The 26,895-nt window shown below is 34.8% G+C and overlaps 3 protein-coding genes across 4 annotated transcripts; all 3 read right to left on the reverse strand.

Moving 5' to 3' along the window:
- Positions 1–341: 341 nt before the first annotated feature.
- LOC140864681 (phosphoribulokinase, chloroplastic) lies at positions 342–3,198 on the reverse strand. Its single transcript, XM_073268979.1, has 5 exons — positions 2,444–3,198; positions 1,822–1,906; positions 1,611–1,695; positions 1,246–1,490; positions 342–761 (listed from the first exon to the last, which is right to left on the reverse strand). Exons 1-5 carry the CDS (start codon positions 2,989–2,991, stop codon positions 510–512), a joined length of 1,215 nt encoding a protein of 404 aa, XP_073125080.1. The 5' UTR covers positions 2,992–3,198; the 3' UTR covers positions 342–509.
- An 8,091-nt stretch (positions 3,199–11,289) lies between these two features.
- LOC140865270 (protein SENSITIVE TO UV 2) lies at positions 11,290–19,150 on the reverse strand. Of its 2 annotated transcripts, none has more exons than XM_073269855.1 (12): positions 18,828–19,150; positions 18,646–18,684; positions 18,023–18,132; positions 17,522–17,583; positions 17,133–17,413; positions 16,413–16,481; positions 16,165–16,247; positions 14,787–15,134; positions 14,603–14,709; positions 14,171–14,319; positions 12,880–13,076; positions 11,290–12,109 (listed from the first exon to the last, which is right to left on the reverse strand). In XM_073269855.1, exons 1-12 carry the CDS (start codon positions 19,098–19,100, stop codon positions 11,842–11,844), a joined length of 1,986 nt encoding a protein of 661 aa, XP_073125956.1. In that variant the 5' UTR covers positions 19,101–19,150; the 3' UTR covers positions 11,290–11,841. The 2 variants fall into 2 exon arrangements, with proteins under 2 accessions (XP_073125956.1, XP_073125957.1); XM_073269856.1 differs by having other exon boundaries at positions 11,971–12,109; positions 12,880–12,987.
- Positions 19,151–25,410: 6,260 nt separating this feature from the next.
- Positions 25,411–26,484, reverse strand: LOC140860591 (uncharacterized). Its single transcript, XM_073263592.1, has one exon. It carries the CDS (start codon positions 26,482–26,484, stop codon positions 25,411–25,413), a length of 1,074 nt encoding a protein of 357 aa, XP_073119693.1.
- Between the last annotated feature and the right edge of the window lie 411 nt (positions 26,485–26,895).

Genomic DNA, 26,895 nt, shown 5'->3' on the forward strand with positions numbered 1-26,895 from the left:
GTGGACGAATATGTTTTAAGGAAACTGTACTAGTTACAGGCCTCGGTTTTCTTGACTATTTCCTTACTTGTTTGCTTTATACTTTTCGTTATTTGTGTATTCGTTATACTATTGAATTGTTATACGATCATTCTTTCTTCTTGTAATATTATTTCTGTAATATTCACGTTTTGAGTTTGCATATTTTGGATAACAAAGTCAAGACAGTGCATGTATAGGTACCTTTTTGATTCTTCTAATATGACTCCTTCCATGCATGCATTTCCATTTTTATGAACAACGTAACATCAATTTTTTTATAATAAAAAGAAAGAAGGAATCAAGAAAAATGAACTTTAATCTGTCCAAAGTTTCTGTAACCCCATATGGCTTAATTAATGATATGCTTAATTCTGTTTACAATACTTGATGCTTAAATTACATATACAAGTGAGAATTTCTCAACCTAACACTCAATCGGAAACAACAAGGCAGGCAGCAAAAAAGAATATAGAAAATAATTGATTTTCTCAGGCCTTTGAAGCTGCCACAGGTGCTGCAGCCCTGGCCGCAACAACTTGCTCGAACAGGTCTCTGATCTTCAGGCCAACGATGGTTTGGAACAGACCTGTTCCGTTGCTGCTGCCGGGGAAATCCGAATGCTTCAACATCTGTTGTGTGATCTCTCCATAGAATTTAGTCGAGATGTTGCTCAGATGGCTCTCCACGTATATCAGTTCATCCAGTCTGTCGAATTGGCCATCCATTTCCAACACCGAAACCTGCACCGCAACAACCGTAAATGGGAATCTTGTACGTGTTATATATATATACATGCATGGAAAATTGTTTTTTGAGTTCTGTATGTTTGTCACTTTGCGATTTTGGTCCTCTATATTTTCAAATTTTAGTTTTAGTCCGATATCTTTATTTTTTTGGCAATTTTAGTCTTTTTTCTGATGTGACACCAGTGTAATGCTGACGTGGAGCTGACGTGTATAGTGTCACATAAGCATTTTCGAATAAAAAGGACTGAAATTATCAAAAATCGAAACATGCAGGACTAAAACTAAAATATGAAAACATAAAAGACCGAAATCGCAAAATGACAAACATAAAAGACCAAAATTGCAGTTTTTCCAGTACATGTAGGAAAAAGGTGGTTGATTAATGTATCTAGCTAGCTACTAAAGATTCATCATTCTTGGTAACTTTTTTGTCATGTACTACTACTGATCATATATGTAGTTATATATATATATGTACCTCGTTGCCGTAGTAGGTGTCGGGGGCGTAGGCGAATTTGATTCCGGGGTAGGAGCATGTGAGCTTCCTTCCACAAGGTATCCAGTTGATGGTGGATCCTTCATCAAATAGGTACACTGGGTTGAAGTACTTCACCCCTTCTTTCATGATCAGCCTCACTCTCAATACCTTCCCCTCATTGTCATCCGGTATCAGTTGTGTGGGCAACACTTCTATAACAACATCTGCGTATTGCTTCTGTGGATCTTAATTCACACATCGAAAACAATCAGTACATATTGTAAGATATATATATATATATGAATCTTTGTATTTCAGATTTTGGTTATATAAATAATTAGAAAAAGGATTAATATATATAATACCAATATAAGCGTCGAAATCTGGTTTCCGGGCTTCAATACTAGCTTTGATACTTTCAAGACTATGTCCTCTTTCTGCCATATCTCTCTTTTCATTTTCATCAACAAACAGAATACAGAAACTATATTTAATATATTACTTTAATCGGATGCTATTTCTTGCAAATTAAAGGGAGACCCAAAAATATTGTGGTGCTATGCTATCATGAGTTACCTGAATTTTCCATGCAAATTTAACTTCATTGCTGATGTCCAAGTAAATGCTGAAGTCCAAGAGATCTCTAACGCGTGCATCGTACCTTTACACATGAATTGTAATATTAATTGAATACGACATTAATCTCATTGAATTAAGGATGTTTGTCATCAAATTTAATAAATTCAGAATTTTTAACAAATTTTAAGCTAAAAAAAAAAAAATCGATGGTTTAATTTGACGGAGTATATGCATGTTGATGTGTTTTTTTAACAATACGGAAAAATGATGGATAGAAAAACGTTTTTCAGTTGATATGAATTAAAATCATTAGTATTCGTAATATGATAAAAGAGGATAAAAGTGATAAGGACTGCATGGTCTGTAATTTGACGCATGGGTCACCTAAAATCTGAGCTGAGACTATCATAACTCCTCCACCATACAATTATTGGATTATGGATAACACAATTTAATTATTTCTTTTATTTATTTATTAAGGTCCGGGAAGCAAACTTATAAAACAAATTAAGATAATATATATATATATATATATACATTTGTTTTGTTTGGAATGACCAAATGAAGTTTGTATTTGCATGTATGTTAGAAGAAGCTAGAGACATATATAATTACTTACATGGGATGTAATCCTTCGATAACGAGAATCTTGGGGGGTTTGATAAGTTCAGGAGGATCCAACAAACCAGAGACATGATTGTAGATAGGCTTATCCACAGTAACTCCATCTTTAATGGCCTTAACTTGTTCATACATAAGATCAAAGTCATTGGCTCTGGGGTCCAGAGCAGTCACTCCCTTCTCTTTTCTCCCCGTTCTGTCCAGCGAATGGTAATCATCCAAGCATATCACGGTCGTGGTGTCGCTTATCAGCGTGTTGGAGTCAGGATTTCCGCCTTTCGGTGGCTCGGCGGCGCCGCCGAAGACGCTGGTCAGCCGCCGCATGAAGGTGCTCTTCCCGCACCCGGAGTCGGCGGCCAAGCCGATCACTACTGTTTTGTCAGCTGAGCAGGAGATATTGTACCTAGTCTTGCTGACGTTGGGGGATATTTTTCTCTTAATGCTACTGTTTGTGTAGAAAATGACTTGTTTCTGCAGGTTGAATCCCTGCAAGTGGGTTTTTGAGTTGAGGGATTGAGCTGTGTACACTGTGATGACTGCCGCCATTTTTTATGCTCTCCTCTTTCTTCACAGAGAGGAGGAGGAGGAGGAGTTCGTGTGAGGAAATGAGAGAGTGTTATTTAGAGTTTTCAAAACGGATTTGATGCCATGAAATTAATTATTTGGTTGTGAAGAAATTGTGAGGACACAAAAGAGTATGAAACAAGAGGTTATGGTTAATTGGCGCTGGAGAGAGATATATGGGATAGAACATCCACAGGAATAAGTCTTGTGTGTGAAGTTGCTTATAGTGATTGAGACAATAATTTTATTTGGAGTTATATTTCACCATGGTTCTAGTCGAAAAACATCCTTTTTAATTTTCGGTTTGGAAAAATGGGAGGTAATTATAGGAAGAGTAAGTATTAATGGTACCAGATTGGAGAATATTTCATGCTACTTATAAGGACACTACCTTCATGATAGATCTAAAGATGATACATGCAGAATCCACTAAAAAATAATGTACTTTACATGTATTGATAAATGTCAACCGTTAGATGTATGTTAAAGTGGTGTCCTTACAAGTAATCTAACTAGTGACTTAGTCCTTGGTTGCACCAATGTATGTGTCTATGTAAAATGGAAAAAAAAAAAAAAAAAAATTCAAACTTCATATATATATATATAATTTATAAAAGCAATCATATAATTAGTTAGTTTCGGTTTTCAAAAATCATGGTTTTAAGAAGATTATAATAATAATGTAATAAATATGGAGCTACATACATAACCTTGAACGGTGAAAAAGCGAATAAAGAATATGAATGGAAGAATGGGAGATGATGATAAGGTGATAGAATGTAGGAATGTAGAAAGCTTGGTGGTCATTTGTTAGAGTTTGGATATTTGTGTGCCACGTGGCAGCAGGATGATGGCCTGGTAGAAGATGAGAGTTGTGATCCAATTCCAATCCAACACAATTGAAGCCATTGGCGAACATATAAAACTTGCCCCCCCCAAAAAAAGTTGAGGGCATGCAGTGTACTAAACTTTTAAATTTTAATTGGTCTCTCAAACAATTAAGTCATTGTCCCTATTTTTTTCCCTATAATTTGTTGGTCACGTTTAGATTAATTTTATTTTTAGTCCTCTAACTTGATTAATTTTTATTTTTAATCATGTAACTTGTATATATATTTTTATTGATCCCTATTTTTATCGATAAACACCATGTATTAATCTGGTTAAAATAAGAAATAATATGAGAAAAAAAAAAGTTACATGACTAAAAATAAAAATTTAAGGTAACATGATAAAAAATGAAAAAAAATACAAGTTCACGAGATTAAAATTACAATTCACTTTTACCAAAAATTTATTCTCTTGTTATATTTTGATGTCACTAAAGTATCTCAAAATGCTTTGGTATCATACTAATTGTGTTTAACCACACAAAAATTTAATAAAAATTTAATAAATTATAAAACTTGAGCACTTACAAATTTATATGTAGATACATATTGTATCATTCCATCAGTTGTATCATATTTAGCAGGGTTTTTTTAGTGTTTATGGTGAAAAACCAAAAAAATTATGCTATTAAAGCAATTTCAGTGGCTTTACATTTCTACCGTAACACGCCATCATGTAGGGCGTGATTAAACTTAAGTAACGCCACGTACGACATCGTGATTAATAGGAAAAAAAATTCAAGCCACACCACTCAAAGTGGCGTGACTTGTTACATATTAAAATATTATATATATATATATATATATATATATCCATATCCGCTATAAATAATCAAATGGTTTAAAATAGGAGATGTTTTCTCCGGTGTTTACCTTAAAAAATTACAGGAAAATATGAAATTCATTGGCATCCATTACATGCAAGGGACATTAAGGTTCGCTTGGATGGAAGTATTTTAAATCCATAGATTTCAAATATATTTTTGTTGTTTAAAAAAATACCACCATAAACATCAAATCCATTTTTTTTTTTATATTTATATAGTATCTCATGATAATTATGATGGATTTTAAGTTCATCCAATAAATTGGTCATTTGAAATCCATTTTAATTCATCTAATTAATATGCAAATAATCAAGTTATGAATTTAAAATTTCTCTATGTTTCATTGTTAACACTAAAATTGTAATCGAAATTCATAGATTTGAAATACATCCATGATCCATCCAAGCGCAACCTAATATAATTTAAAATATGATGTGTTTATTATTATTGTCATTCTTTCTAGCGGAGTTAGGACGATAATTTTGTCGTATTCATATTATTTAACATTTTTATTCCCAGTTTTGTTCCTAAATCATCGTAGTTTATTTTTTATATATAAGTTTGCCTAAACGTTAGATAAAACTTAAGAATGGAAAAAAAAAAGTTAAACTTTGCATGTTTATTATTTGATCTTGACTTGAAAGAGAATATATCGAAAATATCTTCGATAATATCGATCAAAATATAATTAAACCAACCAGAAATAGTAAGGGTATCAATTCATGTAAGTTCGGGTCTTGTTGGCGCAAATTATTACTAAAAAAAGTCTCAACCCGAACCCGATTCAACTCGAAACTGACCAACCCCAGCCCAACTGACCTGATCAACCCGAACCAACCCGATTTGATTTTTTTATTTTGTTATTTTTTAACAAAATAATTAAATTAAAATTTAAAACACATAATAATTTTGGATCCAACCTGACTTGATCCGAACTGTCGAACAAGAAAATCCCCTACCTTGATCGATATTTTTGGGTCGGGTTTGCAGGTCGAGTTCATTTTTGACATCTTAAGAAATAGTATTCAATTTTAATGTGCGATTTTAAGAAAAAAAAATTAAAATTCCATAGTTGTGAATGAGATTTTGTTTAATCAAATTCAATTAAAATAAATGGATTGTTAAATAAAAAATAGTATTATTAATTATTTTAAAAAAATTAATAGTTAATATACGGAATTGCAAATAAGTTTCATATTATCCTTGAAGTTTTGAAGTTAACATTGGAGAAAACATATCATACATATATATATATATAGTAATGATCACCTGCACCCAAGGTGCAGGATTTTTTGTGTGTGACCACCGGGTTTTAGTATCTTTTCTTATACTAAAACACGGTACCGGGTTTTAGTAGTCGCATACGAAAAACTCTGCACCCTAGGGTGCAGACATGGCACACGTGTTGCGTGGGTAAAAGAAACTGACGGGAAAAAAACTGACGAAAAGGGAGATGATTAAAGGGTCATGTGGGCAGTTGAGAAGATTGAAAGAAGTTGAGGGGTTAAGTTTTTGAAATACGTGGAAATGGAAAAATTGAATGTGTGGAGTGGTTTGAGAGAAAAAATGTGGGAGAAACATAAACTACTATTTTGTCCATATTGAATTATATCCATCCAAAGCCTTGGGGGACAATTCGGGAAAGAAATTTGATGTTCTCCAGAACAGTTATTCTAGCATGATCTAATAGTAAAGATGTTTTAATATGTAACAAGTAAAGATTTTTTTTTCGATAAATCACGTCATCTCACGTGGCGTGATTTAAGTTTACTCACGTCCTATAGGATGGCGTGTTACAGTAGAAATGCAAAGCCACTGGAATTGACTTAACTGTATAATTATTTTGGTTTTTCACCATAAACAGTGAAAAAAACCCCTTTTAACATCCATTTGATTAAAGGAGTTGAAAAAAAAATTTATAGCAGAAGCAACCAAATCTTGAATTATCTCTCGAATAATATAGGAAGATTTTTATTTTTATTTTTTGACAGCAATATATAGAAGATTTTTATTTCTAATAGCAGCTATTAATTATATTATCACTTTTAGGAATTCGCAATGTTAAATTTTAATGATTGGAAGTAAAATATAATGTTCATCATAAGTCACAATGAGATCAAATTGGACGAAAAGATAAACATTTTAGTTTTTTTATATAACTAAATGTCAAATTATATAATTAAGAGAAGATAAACAACGTGATGTGGCAAGATTGAATGAATCGGGAAAAATCACGGTTCAGTCCTAAATGTTTGGACACATTTCCGGTTCAGTCCTAAATGTTTCAATGTTCCCGGTTTGGTTCCAAATGTTTTCCAAAAATTTCCGATTCAGTCCTAAATGTTTTTATGTTCCCGGTTTGGTCCCAAATGTTTTAAAAAGTTTTCAGTTCAGTCCTAAATGTTTTACGTTCAAGATTTCGTCCTAAATATTTTCCAAAAGTTCTCGATTTGGTCTTTCCATCTACAAACAAAGCGTAATAAAAAAAATACTTACAAACAAAAGACAAAGTTAAATAAAATAAAAGCTAATAATAATAATAATAATAATAATAATAATAATAATAATAATAATAAATGAACAAAAATTTCTTTCAAATGAAAGTATAATATAAATTATACAAAATAAAATTATAGAATAAAAAAATAATTAAACCATGCAATCTTATAGTTAAAAACATTATCAATCACAAACAAATAAACAAATGTTTTAGCAAATAACTAGTATTACTTATTTCACAAAATATTTGAAAATTTCAACAAATTTTTCAAGAGAAGAATATTTATGCTTAACAATTGAGAAAATATAATGAATTATTTGACCACCTTTGAAGTAGTGATATGAAATTAAGTTTTATTTAATAGTAAATTTTTTTCAAATACTAATTTTTTAAATTATAAAAAGAGTTTTAAAAATATATATATCCTTTTCCAACCTCAAATTTTTTTTTAAAATGTGCAACCATCATGAAGAGAATATAACAAAATTAATAAAAATGTGAAATAACATCATTACATTTTAATTTCTCAAGTTTTGTTTATTTTATTTAAGTTTTTATTTTTTAGCATCATGAATTTAATATTTTTATTTTGAACATTGTGTAAAATTGATTTAAATTTGGATAAAAGCTCTAATAAATTTGTATTTTATTTACAACTTGTTTAATGTTAAATATATAATAAATAATATAAAACTCAATCATAAATTATATGACACTACGCGGTGTTAGTTTTAACACACAAGTAGATGGAATGATCAACCCGGAAACTTTTGAGAAATATTTGGCATGAAATTGGCAATGTAAAAATTTTTAGGACTGAACCGGAAACTTTTGGGAAACATTTAGGACCAAACCGGGAACGTATAAACATTTAGGACTGAACCGGGAACTTTTGAGAAACATTTAGGACCAAACCGGGAAAGTCCAAATATTTAGGACTGAACCGGAAATATGTCCAAACATTTAGGACTGAACCGGGATTTTGCCCGAATGAATCGACCTATTTTGACAGCTCCAACTCTCATGTTTTGAAGAGAGGCCTCAGGCCTACTCCATATTTACTGCATCGAATCATACTTACTCTACACAACATAAAATCTGATATTAAAAACAACGTGGAAATTTGCATGCCTCTACCATTATAATATTGCAAACAAAGCATAGCTGAAACTCATTTTTTTTGTGGCAATTTGAGACATTGATTTAAAGCAAACAGTTAACATAAATGACCAATTATTTTAATTTTAGTAAACATCTTATTTTATCCAGAAGCGCAAGACATGATTCTAATTAAAGTAGTGTTTGTAAATACTTAAAACAACGATTAAAGTGGGTTCCGAGTTTGCAATCAAAAATTGGGAAACCAAGGGTTCCTTGGGGGCTTGACGATACAGTGAACTCTCTTATTACAACAGGGGTGGAATGAAGAGCTGATTTCAGCTAATTTCAATCTTTATGTGGTTGGGGAAATTCTCAAAATCCCTCTCCAGACTCCCAGGAGGGCTGATTTACAGTTCTGGAGATTTAATACTGTTGGAAAATATTTGAATGAATTGAAGGAAGAAATGGGCTTGAAAGGCTTGTCCCAATGTGTTGGAAAAATTTGAATTTGGTGAAATAAATTGGAGAAAAAAGAGGAAAAGACTTGTCATACATTGGAACAACTCCATTGTAATTTTCACTTTATATAATCCAACTTTGGATTATGGGATTGTGCCTTTAGGGCACCGGATGTTTTGTAAAGGGGCAAGACGTTAATCGATGCAACTAACACACGCATGCGGCCGGCTGGCTCGGCTCGGTGCAGTGGGGTTTTATGATCCTATTATTCCCAAGACAGAAACTTTGCTAAAGTTGGCCGCCCGAGCGGTAAAATATTACCGCTCGAGCGCATCGCTTTGTATGCGAGACAGAAGAGGGTACGCCCGAGCGGTAAAATATTACCGCTCGAGCGCAGCCTCTAAAAGTGTCGTCAGAGCGTTTCGCGCCTGAGCGATAAAATCTTACCGCTCAAGCGCGTCGTCTGTGTTCCAAAAAGGTGCGTCTCTTTTTGAACTTTTTCTGTCATGGATTGCATCCTTAGACCATAAAACGTGTTCTTTGGAGTCATAGTATATATATATGATTTTTATAAACGCATAAAGAACTACTTGGAATTCTGATAACGTGAAACATCAGATTTTAGATTCTCTGCAAAGAATTTTTCTCTCACTCTTTCAAAAGAAAGTTTTTGCTTATTTTTGTTCTCTGAAGTTAATGATATTTGTAGTGCTGCTATATCATGATCGTTAGTTGTTGTATCTTAGAGACGATTGTCACCAACGTTGAGCACTGTTAACGGGCAATTTCTTCTTGCGGATAGAGAGATTCTCTCGCCTCGAGTTGTTCGTTTCTGTTGTTGCTGCTGTTGCTGACTTGTTCAGAATTCGGAGTACATATTAATAACAAATACTAAGGGAAAGTATTCGGTGCGTGATGGGTGCAGACTCCAGCGTGGGCTGTTTTCTGCTCCTGAACATCAGTCATCTCTTTTTTTTTTGTGACGTGGGAACCCGCAGCCGCTACCCTTAGGTGCGCTCTGGGTAAACCCCCGAACTAAGGCAATAGCCTGCAAATTAAGCTAGTCAGGTAAACCACACTGGGCAAACCCTGTGTGACAGGCTAGTCCAAGAAAGTGATGGTAGGGGGAATCGAACTCTGACCTTTGGCCAAGAGTTCACCTGCTCCACCAACTTGGACACCGCCTTGGGGCTCATCAGTCATCTCATTTTAATATGGAATGATGGTCGTTTTTATGGTCTCTTAATATCCCGCCAAGGACCAGGTTATTTTGGTGTAGTATTTCTCATGATTGTATACCTACCAATCAAAATCTGGCTAGACATCATGTTCCTGTTGGTGAAGCTTGTAGTCTGTGTGGTTTTTCACAAGATTCTAGTTTCTACGTGTCCTGCTCTTTTTCTCTGTGCATCGATTAAACGTTTTTGGAAACCGACTGGTTTTGCGCATTTGTTTAAGCATTTCAGCCCTACTTGCACGTTGGAATTTTGTTGGTGGTTGAAACAACAGTTCTGCAAGAAGGAATTCGAGGAGTCCGTAATCTATACGTGGGCAGTTTGGAAAGCAAAACAGGAATTCTTGCATGGAGATGGGCAGCGACAGTCGGCGAGTACGGTCTCATGGTGCTCTGCTCATTTATCTGATTTTGGGAAAGCCAGAGAACAGGAGAAATTTATGGATAGAACAGAGGAAGGAAGATCGGAGATTTCCTGGCAACCACCTATTCGAAGTAATCTAAAATTAAATGTGGATGCGACGGTGAATGAAGAGAGACAGTGGTATAGCGTCGGTGGTGTAGTTTGAGATTCCCAAGGTTGCTTGTTATTAGCTTTTGAAAAACAAATTACTCAGCCTATTTCTATGGTGCATGGGGAGTTTCTAGCAATTCGGGAAGGAGTTAATTTGCTTTATGAGAAACGTTTCCAGAATGTTCAAGTTGCATCTGATTCCCTTTCGGCAGAGTGAAGACAGTCACAACCAAGGAGGAAAATCTTGGATATATTGGGGCTTTTGCGAAAGATATTAAAAATAGGTTGAATACCCCGTGTGATTTCAGAGCTCATTTATGTTCGTAATTCGGCCAATAAAGTGACCCATATTTTAGCTTGTTTTACTTTTTCTTGCACTTCACTTTTGTTTGAATGAATGAGGAATTTCTTTTTTGATTGATAAAGCTTGTAATAGACGATTATTCTTAATAAAGTTACGACTGTTTACCAAAACAAAAAACAAGCAACGATTATAGATTTTTCTTTAATAAAATTATATGATTAAAAAAATGATTATGGATTTTATAGGAAACTTATTTCGGTACCAATGAGCTAATTTATTTAGGACACATATATCTAAGAATAATGGTATCCCATTGTCTTATAGATATTCAACACTAATACTAATAATAATAATTATCTAAATACTCCAAAAAAATATTAAACAATTCCAGAGATTCCTTGATATTAGATAAAGTTAAAGATACAAATAAATTCAAAAACCTGTAATTTATTAACAAACTTAATTTGGAAATCTAACAAAGAAACCAAGATCAAAACTCATAATGATACAATCAATAATAACAGCGAAATTATAACAAATTGTACTTCAAAAACACTAGCAAATACCACATTCCATATATCATGTTCAACAGTGATATATATATATATATTTGGGTTAAGAAAAGCATGAGTTGAGTAGGCGGGTTCACTAGTCTAATGAACCAAGAACCAAAATCCAACCCAACCCAATCCAAAATTTTTGGGCCCTAAGCTTGGTCGATCCAATTAGACCCGAGCCCACTAAAGCCCCACTCAGAATGTCAAAAATGGTCACCCGGTCACTTTCTGTACCTTTTCAATGTAGGATTTGTAACGATGTTGCCAGAGCGATTCTTCTATTAGCAGAGCAGATTTGTTCGAATTCCCGCATCTGCCCTTCATGTAGCTTCATCTCTTCCTAGCTAGCAGCTCCCGTCACCATTCCAATCTCTCATTATTTGATGAAATGACATCAAAGTAGTGTGGCACAAGTCAAAACATAAGGCCGAAGGAAAATTCTTTCCTCATGATATATTTTCTCCTAAATAAAAATAAACTCTCCTTTTGAAGACATGAGCCAATTCCACAATTTCACATTCCCTGATTTGCTTTGTCCATTTATCATCTTGTTGCCGAAACAACTTGGCTTTGTTGGTCAATCTGTTCGCCACGTCTACGGTCATGCTTGCTATGTCTCTTGTTTTTGTAAGAGACTGCAGGACATGTACGGAATATTGCGGGTGGGAGACGAGTCTATTGAAAAATATAAGTGCCTCGCGAATCATTAAGATCCTGCAAGAAGAAAATCAATGGGATAGATCTTGATTAAGGAAATGGCAATGAGACAGAACATCAAGAATCGAATCCAAACAACCACTAAGCTTGATCGCTCCAGAAAATTAACGTGATCAGAAGGGTTGACAACAGTGTGTTCATGCATTTCGAGTTGATTGATCACTCATGCATTACATAAACAAATTACAAATGTACAAAAACCAATATCAAGACAAAAAAAGGGGTCAGAAATTTAATCCATAGAGAGCACGGCTTTGTTTGGTTGGGATCTTCCTTCTCTTTGCTCTTCTTGTTTTCTCCCCTTTTTGCTAACATTTTTGTCCTATTGTTTTCTCTGTTTTACCCCAAAATTTTCAAAATGCACATCATTTTGAATGTCTCTATCATCATATTTGATTACAATAATTACTCAATTGCCTTCCTCAATAACGTTTTCAAACAATTAATTGTGTGGTCACTCATGGCCTATGACATCAATTTTCAAAATCAAAATTTTTCCTTCACTTGAGACAAGCCAATAAAATGCCATCAGGAAAAAGACAATGGCATTTGTCTATCCTCCGCTTGAAATGTTTATCCCGTATAATGTGGCCAAATCTTAGTCTTGGGATCCCAAAATATATGGTGTGAATTTTGAATAAAAATATGAGGAACCCATACCATCTAATGGCATTGTGGAGATGAGGACAAAGTCAATAAATGACTATGATGACTCTGTCTTTGCAACAAGTAAAGAAGAGTAAAATTGGTTATCTGCAGAAACATACCATTCTATGAAAATGTCGGATGGTTTAGCAGATTCAAGTGCCCCTTGATCCAAATCCGACACCAAGCTTTGCAAGATGATTGAAAGGAAATTGGAACTCTTTGGTAGCCTATAATTTAACAAAATTTCAAGGCCGGATTTTCCAGATGATCCCAAGAAAGCGAGAAAAACTATAGCATTTCTACGAAGCTTCATCTCCTGAAAGAAGAGTCTATTAGAAAAAGGAACATATTAATCCAAAAGCAGGCTAGACAAGAGTACATGAAACACAAAAAGATGCCAACACAAAGATAGAAGCCAGCTTCAAATATTGCAGCTCAAAACGCACAATAGAACTTACATCCTCATCCTCAAAATTTACAGAACTTTGGTATTCTCCCCGTACCAATTTCAAAACGAGTTTGAGACACGGCCACCTGTTGCTTAACATTGGTTGTAAAATAGGAGCTGGTGATTAATGAAAGATTATGCTAAAAATTGGAATTTTGTGTCGTATTAACACGTGGAATAGAAGTCATAAGCGGCCAAAATCGCCATAAACTAATAAATATTGTGTCTCAAGCAACATTATTGACCTCCAAAGCACAAAGGTTGGATCATTAAACCCATTAAAAGTTATTCTCATTGTCCAATCGATCAATTACCACTTTACCAAAAAATATTGCCAACATAAATAGTGTAATTCAAATATTGCAAACCACATAGCAGTTCGTTCAAGATCCACATTTCTATTGTTGTGTTCACATGAACAATTTTTATTCCTCAACAATCGTCCTTACAACTACTTAAAACTCATGAGAATCAGAAGCTTGGCTCTAATAGACTAATACCAATAGCATAAGCGAGCAATTACTTCTTTATCAAAATTTATCACCAACGACAATGATCAACTCAAATCTTTAAAACTATTCATCAACTCATGCATCACGGATCAATCATTTTGCCCAGAAGAGCAATTGTTGCTCCCAAACACTTATAAATAATCTCATCGTACTTCTAACAAATAACTCAGAAAATGGCACATTTCAAAATCTCCAAAAAACAAATTGCCTTCAAAGTAATGGAATTCTCACACTGGTACAACAGAATTCATGAATTCATCCGTTTTTTGGAACAATTAATTATAGTTCACATTACAAACTTCCCAAAGTTTAAACGCTGTAAGAGAGTATTAGGTAATCAAAAGGTGCTTCTAACGTGACAAAGCATAGTGACACAACTGCAAAATACTAAGGAGAAGGAAAAGGAAAAAGTGATATACAGAACAAATTCCAAAACCAAACCAAACTCACCTGAGCAGTCGCACCTCCACTGGAAGCTAAACAATCTACCAATCCATTCAAAATTTCTCTCAATCCCTGAGAATTTGCAATATCTTTGTCATCAACAGTCTCTCCATCTTCTTTACAACCCAAACAAAATATTGCCACAGATTTGGGACCTTCAGAGAACATAGCCACAGAAAAAAATTATACAAAAAAAAAAAAAAAAAATCCATCCCAAGCATCCACAATTAGGGACATGGAGATTGAAGCAAGATTATAGCTCAGGAAAACATTTTGTTTATAGTAGTAAAATATCTTCAATGGAATTCTCCAAAATAAACATAATTTTGTAGAAGTAAATAAAAAGACTAATTAATCAAAGCTGATCAAACAGTAAGGTGTTAAAAAGTTGTTGACCTGATAATCTAATTTTCAGTGATAAATCCAGAGAAAACTCACAATTAAATAACAGATAAATAATATCGACAGCTTGACTTTGCACAAAAAATCCAGCCTCCCTCCTCAGAAGTTGTGAAAGACTTTGAAACACAATTTCCCCAGCAAACCTATCTCAACAAAACCAGTATTTAGAACATTGAATAAACGAAGAATTGAACCATAACAGATATACAAAGCTACTTACTTGTCCCTCTCCGTGTATGCATTGCTTCTCAGCAGAACAAGTTTCATAATTGCAAGTGCTTCACATCTTATTTGGTCTTCCTTATATATTATGGCAATTTGGCTCATATGCTGAAAGAGAGAAGCCCAATAGACACTAGATATAGATGCTTCAAAGCTATTACTGAATAACCCAACAGACCCCAGTGGTTGTTTATCAGTTGAGAATTTCAGTCCACAAGGAATATTGGCCTGATTAAACATCTCAGAAAGATTAGCAAACACTTGATCCTTTTTGCCCATATACCCACTTCCATTTAACTCAGAATTGCTGGTCTCAGAGACGGGATCCTCAATCACAACATTTTCCCTGGTACAGTACAATGGAAACTGGAAGGGTCAAAACTAACATAAACAAGAGGCGGTATTTTGTCCTCAAATTCATATAGTTCTTTTTATAATTATTTTCTATGGAGTAGAAAGGAGGAAAGGCAATGAAGAAAACTGTCCAATGAAGAAAACCTTCCAATACAGTATAATACGAAAGACCAGAGACATCTGAAGAAAATGCGCAAGAGGTAAGTATATAATCATGTATGCTTCCCGCACCAGCAGCATAACAATGTAGAAACAATTTTAGTAATGATTAATGAATAACATAATTCGTGCAGGATCTGCAAATATATACAGACATGTCACTTGCCCTTTGTGGTCTAAGAATTAAAGAAAAACGAGAGGGATAAGAAATGAAAACTCTGCTGAATTTCTATGAATCAGTTCTACCAAAAAGAAGCTAGGGCGTCAGACGTAGATTACGACACAAACCATTTATCTCAAAAGTTCAGAAAAAGTATCCTAAAGTGATTACAGCAATTGTGTCATCACTGTGACTCAATAACAATTAACAACAGGTTTCTGTATTTTGGATATCGACGAGGACTAACTTCATCACAATATTTCTAATGCTAAAAAACATGGAAATCATGAGAGCATAAACATGAGCTAAATAATTTCTTTTTATGGGAAAATTGTGGAGGAAGATTATGAATATTCATAGGTTTCCTACCACGAAATCCTGAAGAAGATACCTTGCTTTCACAATGTTGAGAAACAAATTTACTCCAATAGTCAAATTTCTCAGTAGAAGATGATAGAAGTACAAAAGATAAAATAGAAAAAAATAAATACTGAAAGGCCGCTGCATCTACAGACCACAAGCCGAGTGTAGATAGAACTAGCATAATGCCTCAGAAGTAGGCCAAACATCAGCAGTTCTTATAAGATGTGTTTGATAGATGGATTATGTTACTTTGCCTTCTGCTTGAACAATGAAGGCACCTAATTTGGCAAGCATAAATGCTCTCATAAAGAGTATAAGAATTTAAGCCAGTTCATTGCACCTTTCTCCAGTTGTTTGTTCCATGTTAGAGGAATTGTACAAAACCATGTGCAGAATATGAAGAGTCCTGTGAATTATGTCAACCTGCACCAGACAGAGACAAGTCAAAGATAGAGGGAACAAAAAGATAATATTCCACGCTCCTATTTTCACAAAAGCATGCATCAAACAACTTTGATTAGCATTTAAAAAAAAAACAACTTTGATTAGCGAAAACTAGGTGACCTATCAATGGAGCGAAGCACTCACTTTTTTGAGACTGCAAAGATCAGCCAAACTTTCTAACAAATCCTCCAATCTCAAGGTTTCATCACTAATCTGCAACAGTAATAGAAAATTTTGATATAATGTCCAAGATCTAGAAATGTAGATGGTCAATGACAATTACACACATTGCTTTTATTCAAATAAAAAACCCTGCAACCTCCAAAACCATAGGTGAAAATGTGAAACGCCGAATTACACCTTGGTTTGATAAAATATGATGAACGGTCCATAAAATATTTAATTGATTTGACAATTCCTTTCTAAGATTGTGCTTAGCATCAAACGTACTAAATGTGCAAGACAAATACTAAAATGCCTCACAATAATGAAAACAGGAGTGTATTGTTAGGTGCTTAGGTCCATGGGCCTTAAGTGATCAAGAGAGTGATATTGTCATGGGCCTAAATACATTGGGCCGAAGCTATTACCTTGTCGTAAAGATTATTCTAGAAGGGATGACTTGGGAGAGGGGCAAGGGGCCTTAATATCTTCTAGAATAATCTTTACGACAAGATAATAGCTTCGGCCCAATGTATTTAGGCCCATGACAATATCACTCTCTTGGTCACTTAAGGCCCATGGACCTAAGCACCTAACATGTATAAGCATATGTTAAGAACAGTATTTTAGCATCTATTTAGAAGGTGTAAATTTTGTTCAAAAAACGCAATTATGCAAATAAAAGGATGAGTAAGCATTAACCTTCATCAACACAGAGTAAAGCTGTGAAATTTTTGCAGCTTCAATGGTCTGAATAGAATGCAGCTCATCTGACAAAGCATTGTTGGAGCCATTGAGGTATCCGAATAGCACATGAAAATCCGCCTCACAAGTCACAAGCAGCTTCGCAACCAGCGTTCTTCCCACTTTTTGTCCACTTGAGCTCCACAGACCAAGTAACTTCTCTGAGCCATGTAGAGTATTTGTCTTCTCTATTCTTGGATCAGTGGTTTTATCCGTCAGTGCTCCTACAATATTACAAGCTGATAGGCCAAACATTGAGAAGAAAAAAACAAAGAAATAGAATCAAATAAAAGGAACAAATTAAGCAAATACCCTTCCCCTAGTATTCTAGAAAAATGCTGACCTACATGTTGTCCGAGAGTCCAGCAGCTTGTTCGATGCATTTGCTTTTTGACATGCTCGAGATATCCTGCAGCCAATATATTGCTTGTGAAACTTATAAGAACTAAGTAAGAAGCAGAGATGGACACTAAAATAAAAACGGATCATTAGCAGTTCACTAAAACCAAATAAACTCAATCTACTGTTCGTGTCATTCAACTCAACATCAATTTCCCTCGGATGTCGGTTTCACTTATGATTCAATGATGGAAAGACCAGAACATTAGAGTAATATCATGCAAGCAGGTTTTAAAAAAGGACTCAAACAACTACAGTGTGTGATTTAGAGGGGATAAAGGATCCACAAAAGCAGAAGACAAATGCTTTCATTGATGATCTGAGAGAGCATTGATGTAACCACCATAAAGAAAAAAGAAAAGAAAAACATAACCACAAAATTGATGACATGGACATTATTAGGAAGGCCACACACTAATAAGTATGAGAGTTAAGTATATTTCACTTACAACTCCTCGTTATTTGTGTGATGAGGCTCAGTATCCTTAACTTCAATTCTTTCATGTAGCTCCTCCACCATTTTGTCTTTTTCCTTTCTAAGATCCGAGCATTCTTGCTCCTGCAGTCAAAGAAGGTCCCATGCTCAAAATATGTCACATAGAAACCAAATCAAGAAAATATTCTACCCAGTGTGTTCCCCAATGACGTTATTTGCACACTGTAGAATTTTGGCAAAACATTTTTCAGTCACCTTCTCCTTTAGAAATTATAACCAAACAAAGGAAAATGATTTCCTTCGTGAAGTTGGTTTTCAATGAGGATAAATCTAAAGAGAACATTTTTCTTTGTCTGGTTGACTTGTTGCTAACAAAAACATATCCTTGAGTAGAAAAACCATGTAATTTTCATGATTTTGTTTTCCTTCTCACTTTCCTAGATAATCAAAACCTAAAAATCCTCGATCAAGCATTTCATGAATGAAATAAAAATTCCAAAAAAATAACTATTTTTGGTATTAAGACCATTGATTTCCTCCATTTGCATATAAATTAGCATCACAAAGTTCTAAATAGCTAGGTCTACTTGATAACTAAATATATTTAAAATGAGGGTGCTAAAGCTGCCTGCATACCTTGAGATTAAGCTGCTTGGAAACCCGACTGAGCTCTTTCTGCAATGATAATGCCCAACAGCGATAAGATGCAAAAGAATTGGTTATTTATTCAGTTCTTGCACAAAAAGACATTCATTAGCTTTAAGCCAACGTATGGATACAGGTAATTGAAAATGTGGCAGTTTGAGTAACATTTCAACCTTTAATCTATCGATTTCATGTTCCTTGGTAAATTGAGCCCCACGAGAAGCAAAAGAATCAAACAAATCAAGATTGGCGCCCGTGCCAGAGACTTCATGAGTTCTCTGAGACAACTCACGAGGAGGAGAATAGCTGACATCCGACGTTGGCGGCGGCGGAGGCGGGAGGTGGTGAGGGATTTGATTGGCAGACAAGGCTTGCTCCTCCGCTTGGACAAGCTTGTCTAGGAAGTCGGCGTCCCATTCATCCGCCTCAAAACCCTCGTTCGCCATTTTCGCACGGAGTTCACATCGGCTCAGAACTGCTGCGCTCCAGTTTTCATTTAAACTACTTATAATTAATAACTGATTTTATTTTTAAATATAATTTTTCATCTTTTATTATAATTATAATATTGTGTAGTATTGGAATTGGACTTATGTATTAAAATTTTGTTAAGAAAAAATTGAGAAGTACTTAACTTTATCAAACACTATCAGAACAATTACTTTTTTAATAAAATATATTTTAAATAAAATTTAATCATTTTTTAAGGTGAAGAAAAAAAGGTATCATGTGTTGTTTGGCTTTTAATGAAAATTCGGTTGGGTCGAAAAATATTTTGGTGAGTTCGATTTTTTGAATTTTTCGGATTGGTTCTAACCAAATGCTCATCTGAGAATGTGTGTAGTCTAGTTAATTGCACACGGACCTATTGATTTCTATTATTTGAGACAATTTTGTTACTAGTTGGAATTTTCACCACTAAAATTGTAAAAAGGTAGACTGAGCCGTCAGCCGTTTGGTTTGAGAAGCTAGGGGATAAAACATTTTTTTTTTTAAAAAAAAAAGAACACTTTTATTAAAATTGTTGTGTTTTGTTGAAAAAGCTATTTTAAAAAAGCACTTGAAAAAATCTTTTTTAAAATCTATAATTTCTAGTTTTTTTTTTTTTGGCTTTGCTTTTGCTTCTAAATACTTAAAACTTTAAATAAAAGTGTTTTTTTTAACATTTATCCCAACATCAAAATCGCTTCTGATTTTTAAAATAAAAACACTTTAAAAAGTTAACTTATTTTTAAGCTTATAGTTTATGTATCCAAACTGGATATACGATCCCCAAGGTATCCATCTAGGATTCTTGTGATGGCTTGTATAGTTTATCGCATTTTGAATGCACATAAAAACAAGATTTTTTAGAATATATATAAGATCCGGATATTGTAATGTTTGGAAATTTAAGTGAACACTTTGTTCTTACATAATTTTATTGTTCAAAATCTTATTATGAATCATATGCCTTTAAATATTTTATGTTTTTAAATAGTTTATTATGAAAATTTATGTGTTTACATGTTTAAAATATTAAATTATGAATTCGTATGTGAAAGTTTTTTTTTTATGTTTTACAGGTATTAGTGTAATTTTGATGATGAAAAGAGTCGAGAATAACTAGGGAGCAAGGTTTATGAATTTTTTAAATGATGCACGCAGTTTATACGTATAGTTTTTATAAATTCAATGTATGGTATCTAATTTTTTAAAAATATGGAGAATATAAAGTATTTTAAATTATTTATTTTACTATGATTATATAATGAGAGTTCAAGTGAAACATCAAACCTTTTTCCCCCCTCAATCACGTTCCATGCTCTTGTCCGATCAAATAAAGGCTAAGATCGCGTTTTTGAAGTCCAAATTATTTCATACCAACAAATAAAGACAAGTTTTATATAATTTTTGAAACACCATACAAGCAATATTACGTATTTTAATATTGATGTGTATATTCTAGCTATATGATTTTTTCTTGCTAGAAATCTCGATGTTTTTTTGAAAGAACAACATATGATAATGTGTATCAGTGAGGCGTAAGCTGTTTTCGACGAGTTGAGGACATGGTTTGGGTGTGAGGTTTCAAAAGAGTAAAAAATATGGTTTTTTTTATGTTAAATTGATGTTTTGATGTATTTTCGGGGTCATGATCATGAGAACGAGTTGTTAGAAGGATGTTTTGACGCGTATTTGAAGTCTATATACATCATGGGGAAGATCATCCATGTATTATGCGTGTAAATCCATTAAACCATGATTTCATGTGTGTGCATCGAAAGGAAAAAAAAATCACGCAGAAAAAAACCCACATGAAGTGGTCGCTAGACCACCCACGTGGGTGGGGAGTAATTTTTACTTTTCGTGCAATTTATGTCCCCCGCCGCCCCACGTGAGTATGGAAAAGTTTTTATCAATTTTTTAAGTAATTTATAGTTATAAGGGTGTGCTTCGAATTCTGAAAACGTATACAACAACAGCAGCAACGGCAACAAAAAATAGCAACTAGTTGAGGCGAGAGAATCTCTCCATCCGCAAGACGAAATTGCCCGTTAACAGTGCTCAACGTTGGCGGCAATCGTCTCTAAAATACAACGACTATACAATCGAGATATAGCAGCACAACAAATATCTCGATCTTCGTCGAACTAAAATATGTATCAAATTTTTATTTCTTTTGTGAGATAGAGGGAAGATTTTGCAGAAATCTGATGTATGCACGTTATCAGATGTTCTTCATCATCATTTCTATGTTATAACCACCGTATATATATACTTATACACGAAACAACACGCTATAAGGAGTAAGGATGCAATCCATGACAGAAAAAGCCCAGAAACATACGTGACTTTTCAGTCTGCAGAAGGCGCGCGCGGTCGGTTATTTTTGACCGATCGAGCGCCCCTCTTCTGACAGACATTCTGTCTCGCTCAAACCATGGTGCGCTCGGTCGGCAAAATTTAGCGGACCGAGCACCCAACTTTTATGAAACTTACTGTCTCGGCAGACGAGGGCTGCGCTCGGTCGGTTGTTTTTAACCGATCGATCGCACTCAAAAAAATAATAAAATATTATTCTTGAACCAAATTTTATCCAAAAAGAATAATTGATCACAAGACCTCGCCTCGCCACGCCGAGCCAGCCGACCGCGCGCGCGCGTATGTGTTTGTTGCATCGATTAGCGTCTTGCCCTTTTACAAAACATCGGTGCCCAAAATCCAATGTTGGATTATATAAGGTCAACAATACATTGAACATGTTTCAATGTGGGACAACTTTTCCTCCAAATTATTTCACCAAATTCAAATTTTTGCATCAATTGGGACAAGCTTTTTGGACAAGTAATTCAAGCCCATTTCATGTCATTTTATTCCAACAATTCATTCAACATTTTTTCCAACAATCCCCCACATGAATGAATTTAACGTATATTAGCATTCTCACTAGAAAATCATTTTTAAGTTATTGTTACATCAGGATAGGTAGCTTGTGTCTTTGAACCTACCTTAGTAAAATACTATCGGATTTACTACTTGCATAGTTATGCGATGTCTTGAACTAGTCAACCGTTTGTGTAAACCAAGACAATAATACTTACATAACAATACTCTAACATATTTTGTTCTCACGTTGTGTCCATTTCGGCCCTGGACCATATCTTAGATTCATAAGTGTTACAATCAAAGCGGCCAATACTTTGCACTTATATAGGTAATCTCCTATCAAGAGTATCATGCGTTACTCCACCTCATAGGTATAGAAATCATTAAAAGAAAACTTAACCTCACCACATTTTGCAGGTCATTTATACTTGGATATTTCAGGAATGAGCAAGTAACAATTCCAAGCACTCAAACTAATATTTATAACTTAGTTGTCCCATTGAACCAAGGATTTGGGATCTCCAATTCTCAAGGTTGGGTTACCGCTATAAATATTTTAATTTGTGAAGTTTAAACTCATTCTTCCAAGTAGTTTGTACATTTGATCTCTATTTATACTTTTTGTAAACGGATCCGCAAGGTTTTCCTTTGACTTCACATAGTCAACCGAAATAACCTCATTCGAAATCAATTGTTTTATGGTATTGTGTCTCCGACGAATATGTCGAGATTTACCATTGTACATACTACTTTGTGCTCTTCCTATTGATGACTGATTGTCACAATGAATCGTAATGGAAGACACCGGTTTATTCCAACATGGAATATCTTCTAGAAAGTTTCGAAGCCACTCGACTTCTTCTCCAGCTTTATCTAGAGCAATGAACTCGGACTCCATAGTCGACCGAGCTATACAAGTTTGTTTAGAGGATCTCCATGACACCGCTCCTCCACCGATAGTGAACACATATCCACTCGTAGACTTGGAATCTTTCGTGTCAGAAATCCAATTTGCATCACAATATCCTTCTAGGACTGCAGGATATTTTGTATACATTATTCCATAACTAGAAGTGTATTTCAAATATCCAAGCACTCTCATTAGTGCTTTCCAATGATCCTCACTTGGATTACTTGTGAACCGACTAAGTTTGTTTAAAGTATATGCAAGATCAGGATGAGTACAGTTAGTTAAGTACATTAAACTTCCTATCATCCTTGCATATTCCACTTGTGAAACAGGTTCTCCTCTATTTTTGGCTAAATGTGTACCTAACTCCATAGGTGTTCTAGCCGGAGGACGATTTGTGTCATTAAATCGTTCAAGAACCTTTTCGACATAATGAGTTTGGGATAACATAATTCCAGCAGAAAGTCTAGAGACTTTAATCCCTAGAATTATATCACACAATCCCAAATCCTTCATATCAAAATGTTTTCTCAATATTTTCTTGGTTTTCACAATCAATTCATGGTTGCTTCTCATGATTAACATGTCATCTACATAAAGGCAAACAATTACATATGCATTTATAGTACCTTTAATGTAGACACATTTATCACATTCATTTATTGTGAAACCATTTGACAACATAGCAGTGTCAAACTTTTGATGTCACTGTTTAGGTGCTTGTTTAAGTTCATACAACGACTTGACAAGTTTACACACCTTTTGTTCTTTTTCGGGTACAACAAACCCTTCTGGTTGTTTTATATATATTTCTTCTTCCAACTTTCCATTCAAAAACGTTGTTTTAACATCCATTTGATGTATCTCAAGATCATGCAATGCTGCAATAGCTATGAGAACACGGATGGATGTTATTCTAGAAACCGGAGAGTAGGTATCGAAGAAATCATATCCCTCCTTTTGTCTAAAACCTTGAACCACTAGTCGAGATTTATATTTATCTATAGATCCATCTTCTTTGTATTTCTTTTTAAGAATCCACTTGGATCCCAAAGGTTTACATCCCGGAGGAAGATCAACCAACTCCCACGTATGATTATGCATGATGGAATTTATTTCATTTTGTATGGCTTCCTTCCAAAAAGGAGCCTCAGGATTTGATAAAGCCACTTGAAGAGTTCTTGGTTCATTATCTAACATGTATGTTAGAAAATCAGGACCAAACGACTTTTCAACTCTTACACGCTTGTTGTGTCGTGGTTCCTCGTTGTTTTGTGGAGTTTCAGTTGTGTTTTCATGAGTTCGCTTGTTCGAACTAATTTCTTTCCTTTCTTTACATGGAAAGATATTTTCAAAGAATACAACATTCCTTGACTCCATAATTGTGCCTTCATATACATCAGTAATCATAGACTTATGTACTAAAAATCGATATGCACTACTATTGTATGCATAACCAATAAATATACAGTCAACCATTTTAGGTCCAATTTTTATTTGTTTTGGCTTAGGTACTTTTACTTTCTCCAAACACCCCCACACTTTGAGGTATTGGTAAGAATGTTTACGACCTTTCCACTGTTCAAACGGTGTTTCATCTTTTTCTTTGATTGGAATCTTGTTTAGAATGTGAGTTGCTGAGAGAATCATTTCACCCCACATATTTTGAGGTAAGACATAATTTATTAACAACGCGTTCATCATTTCCTTTAATGTTCGATTTTTGCGTTCTGCAATGCCATTGGATTGAGGTGAGTAAGGGGCTGTCGTTTGATGAATGATGCCCGAAGTTTAGCAAAATTCTTCAAAAGGAGCCACACACTCTCCACCTCGATCACTTCGAATCATTTTAATTTTCGAACTTCGTTGATATTCAATCTCAGTTTTATATTTCTTGAAAGCTTCAATTGCTTCATCTTTGATTTTCAATAAATATACGTAACAAAATATGGTACAATCATTAATGAATGTTATAAAGTACTTATTTCCAGCTCGTGTTTGTACCACTTTTAAATCACATACATCAGTATGTATTAATTCAAGTGGCGTAGTACTTCTCGTGACATTATGAAATGGAGCTTTAACCATTCTCGCTTCAACACAAATCTCTAACTTGTTTTGTGGATTTCTTTTAAACGTATATATTACATTTAAATTTGCAAGTCGTTGCAACATATTGAAGTTAACATGTCCTAATCGTTCATGCCATAATTCATAGCCTTCAAGCAAGTAAGCAGAACCAACAACTTTATTCTTCGCCTCAGGGCGGATAACATTCATTACATTAAATTTAAAGAGACCACTATCTTGGTACCCTTTACCAACAAATATATCGGATTTTGTTAATACAAATTTATCAGACTCAAACACCATTCTAAAGCCTGCCTTGCTCAAGAGAGAACCCGAAACTAAGTTCTTCCTAATGTCTGGCACATGTAGCACATTCTTGAGCGTCACCTCTTTGCCCGAGGTCATCTTCAACACCACGTTTCCCACTCCCACAACTTCAGACGTTGCAGAGTTTCCCATGAACAATTTCTATCCCCAACGGTGGCATAGGTGGAATACATATCTTTATCGGCACAAATGTGACTCGTAGAGCCGGTATCAATCCACCATCCTCTCGGATCATCCACCATGTTGGTCTCACAAATAACGGCACTTAAATCAATATCAGAAATTGCTAAAGGTACATACCTTTGTTCAACCAAGTTTGATTGATTTCGTTTCTGATTTGTGTTGTTTTTCTTTGGAATTCGGCAATCCCTTGCCATATGATTCGGTTTGCCACAGCTGTAGCAACTTCCTTGGAATTTCTTCGCTTTCCCCTTTTGCTTTCCATCATGGGGGCGCTTCCTCTTGTGACTCGTACTAGATTCCGCCAGATTTGCTTTGGCCTCGGTTTCCATCATCTTTTTATTTGACTTGGCCTCAGTATTCCTGTTGTCCTCCTCGATGCAAAGTCTCACAATCAGATCTTCAAGTTTCAACTCCTTACGTTTGTGCTTAAGGTAGTTTTTGAAGTCTTTCCACATCGGAGGCAACTTCTCAATAATAGACGCGACTTGGAATGGTTCATTGATTTCCATCCCTTCGGCCAATAAGTCATGCAAGATGATTTGTATCTCTTGCACTTGACTCATTACAGTTTTTGAGTCTATCATCTTGAAGTCCAGAAATTTGCCAACCACTAACTTATTTATACCGGCGTCTTCAGTTTTGTATTTCTTTTCCAAGGAATCCCAGAGTTCCTTGGCCGTCTTGACTGATGAATAGACATTATAGAGAGTGTCATCAAGGTCATTCAGAATATAGTTTCTGCACAGAAAATCGTTGCGGTTCCATGCATCAACTGCGGTCCTCCTTTGGGTGTCAGAATCGCCATCAACAACGACAGGGGGATCCTCCTTCAGGAATCTAGACAGATTCAATGTGGTAAGGTAGAAGAGCATTTTCTGCTGCCAACATTTGAAGTCGGCACCAGAAAACTTTGGAGGCTTTTCTCCATGTGCAGGGGCAGAAGCGAGCGGAGTGAATGAAACGGTAGACATCTTCAGAATCCAAGAAATACAAAATTTTGTCTTGTGATTGTTATAAGGGTGTACTTCGAATTCTGAAAACGTGTACAACAACAACAGCAACGGCAACAAAAAATAGCAACTAGTCGAGGCAAGAGATCTCTCTATCCGCAAGACGAAATTGCCCATTAACAGTGCTCAACGTTGGCGGCAATCGTCTCTAAGATACAACGACTATACAATCGAGATATAGCAGCACAACAAATATTTCGATCTTCGTCAAACTAAAATATGTATCATTTTTTTTTCTTTTGTGAGAGAGAGGGAAGATTTTGCAGAAATCTGATGTATGCACGTTATCAGATGTTCTTCATCATCATTTCTATGTTATAACTATCGTATATATATACTTATACAGGAAACAACACGTTATAAGGCGTAAGG

The sequence above is a fragment of the Henckelia pumila genome, chromosome 4, assembly GCF_033568475.1.
Source record: "Henckelia pumila isolate YLH828 chromosome 4, ASM3356847v2, whole genome shotgun sequence".
Taxonomy (NCBI): Eukaryota; Viridiplantae; Streptophyta; class Magnoliopsida; order Lamiales; family Gesneriaceae; genus Henckelia; species Henckelia pumila.

Bases quoted from the DNA above. Each gene is read 5' to 3' on its own strand.
- LOC140860591 (XM_073263592.1), bottom strand. From the start codon at position 26,484: ATGTCTACCGTTTCATTCACTCCGCTCGCTTCTGCCCCTGCACATGGA.
- LOC140865270 (XM_073269855.1), bottom strand. From the start codon at position 19,100: ATGGCGAACGAGGGTTTTGAGGCGGATGAATGGGACGCCGACTTCCTA. The intron at 17,414-17,521 runs GTAGGTCAGCAT...TTGGCCTATCAG, and splicing joins GCTGGACTCTCGGACAACAT to CTTGTAATATTGTAGGAGCA. The intron at 12,110-12,879 runs GTATGTTTCTGC...TTCTTCTTGCAG, and splicing joins TCCGACATTTTCATAGAATG to GATCTTAATGATTCGCGAGG.
- LOC140864681 (XM_073268979.1), bottom strand. From the start codon at position 2,991: ATGGCGGCAGTCATCACAGTGTACACAGCTCAATCCCTCAACTCAAAA. The intron at 1,907-2,443 runs GTAAGTAATTAT...TCATGTGTAAAG, and splicing joins ATCGAAGGATTACATCCCAT to GTACGATGCACGCGTTAGAG. The intron at 1,696-1,821 runs GTAACTCATGAT...GAAAATGAAAAG, and splicing joins AATTTGCATGGAAAATTCAG to AGAGATATGGCAGAAAGAGG.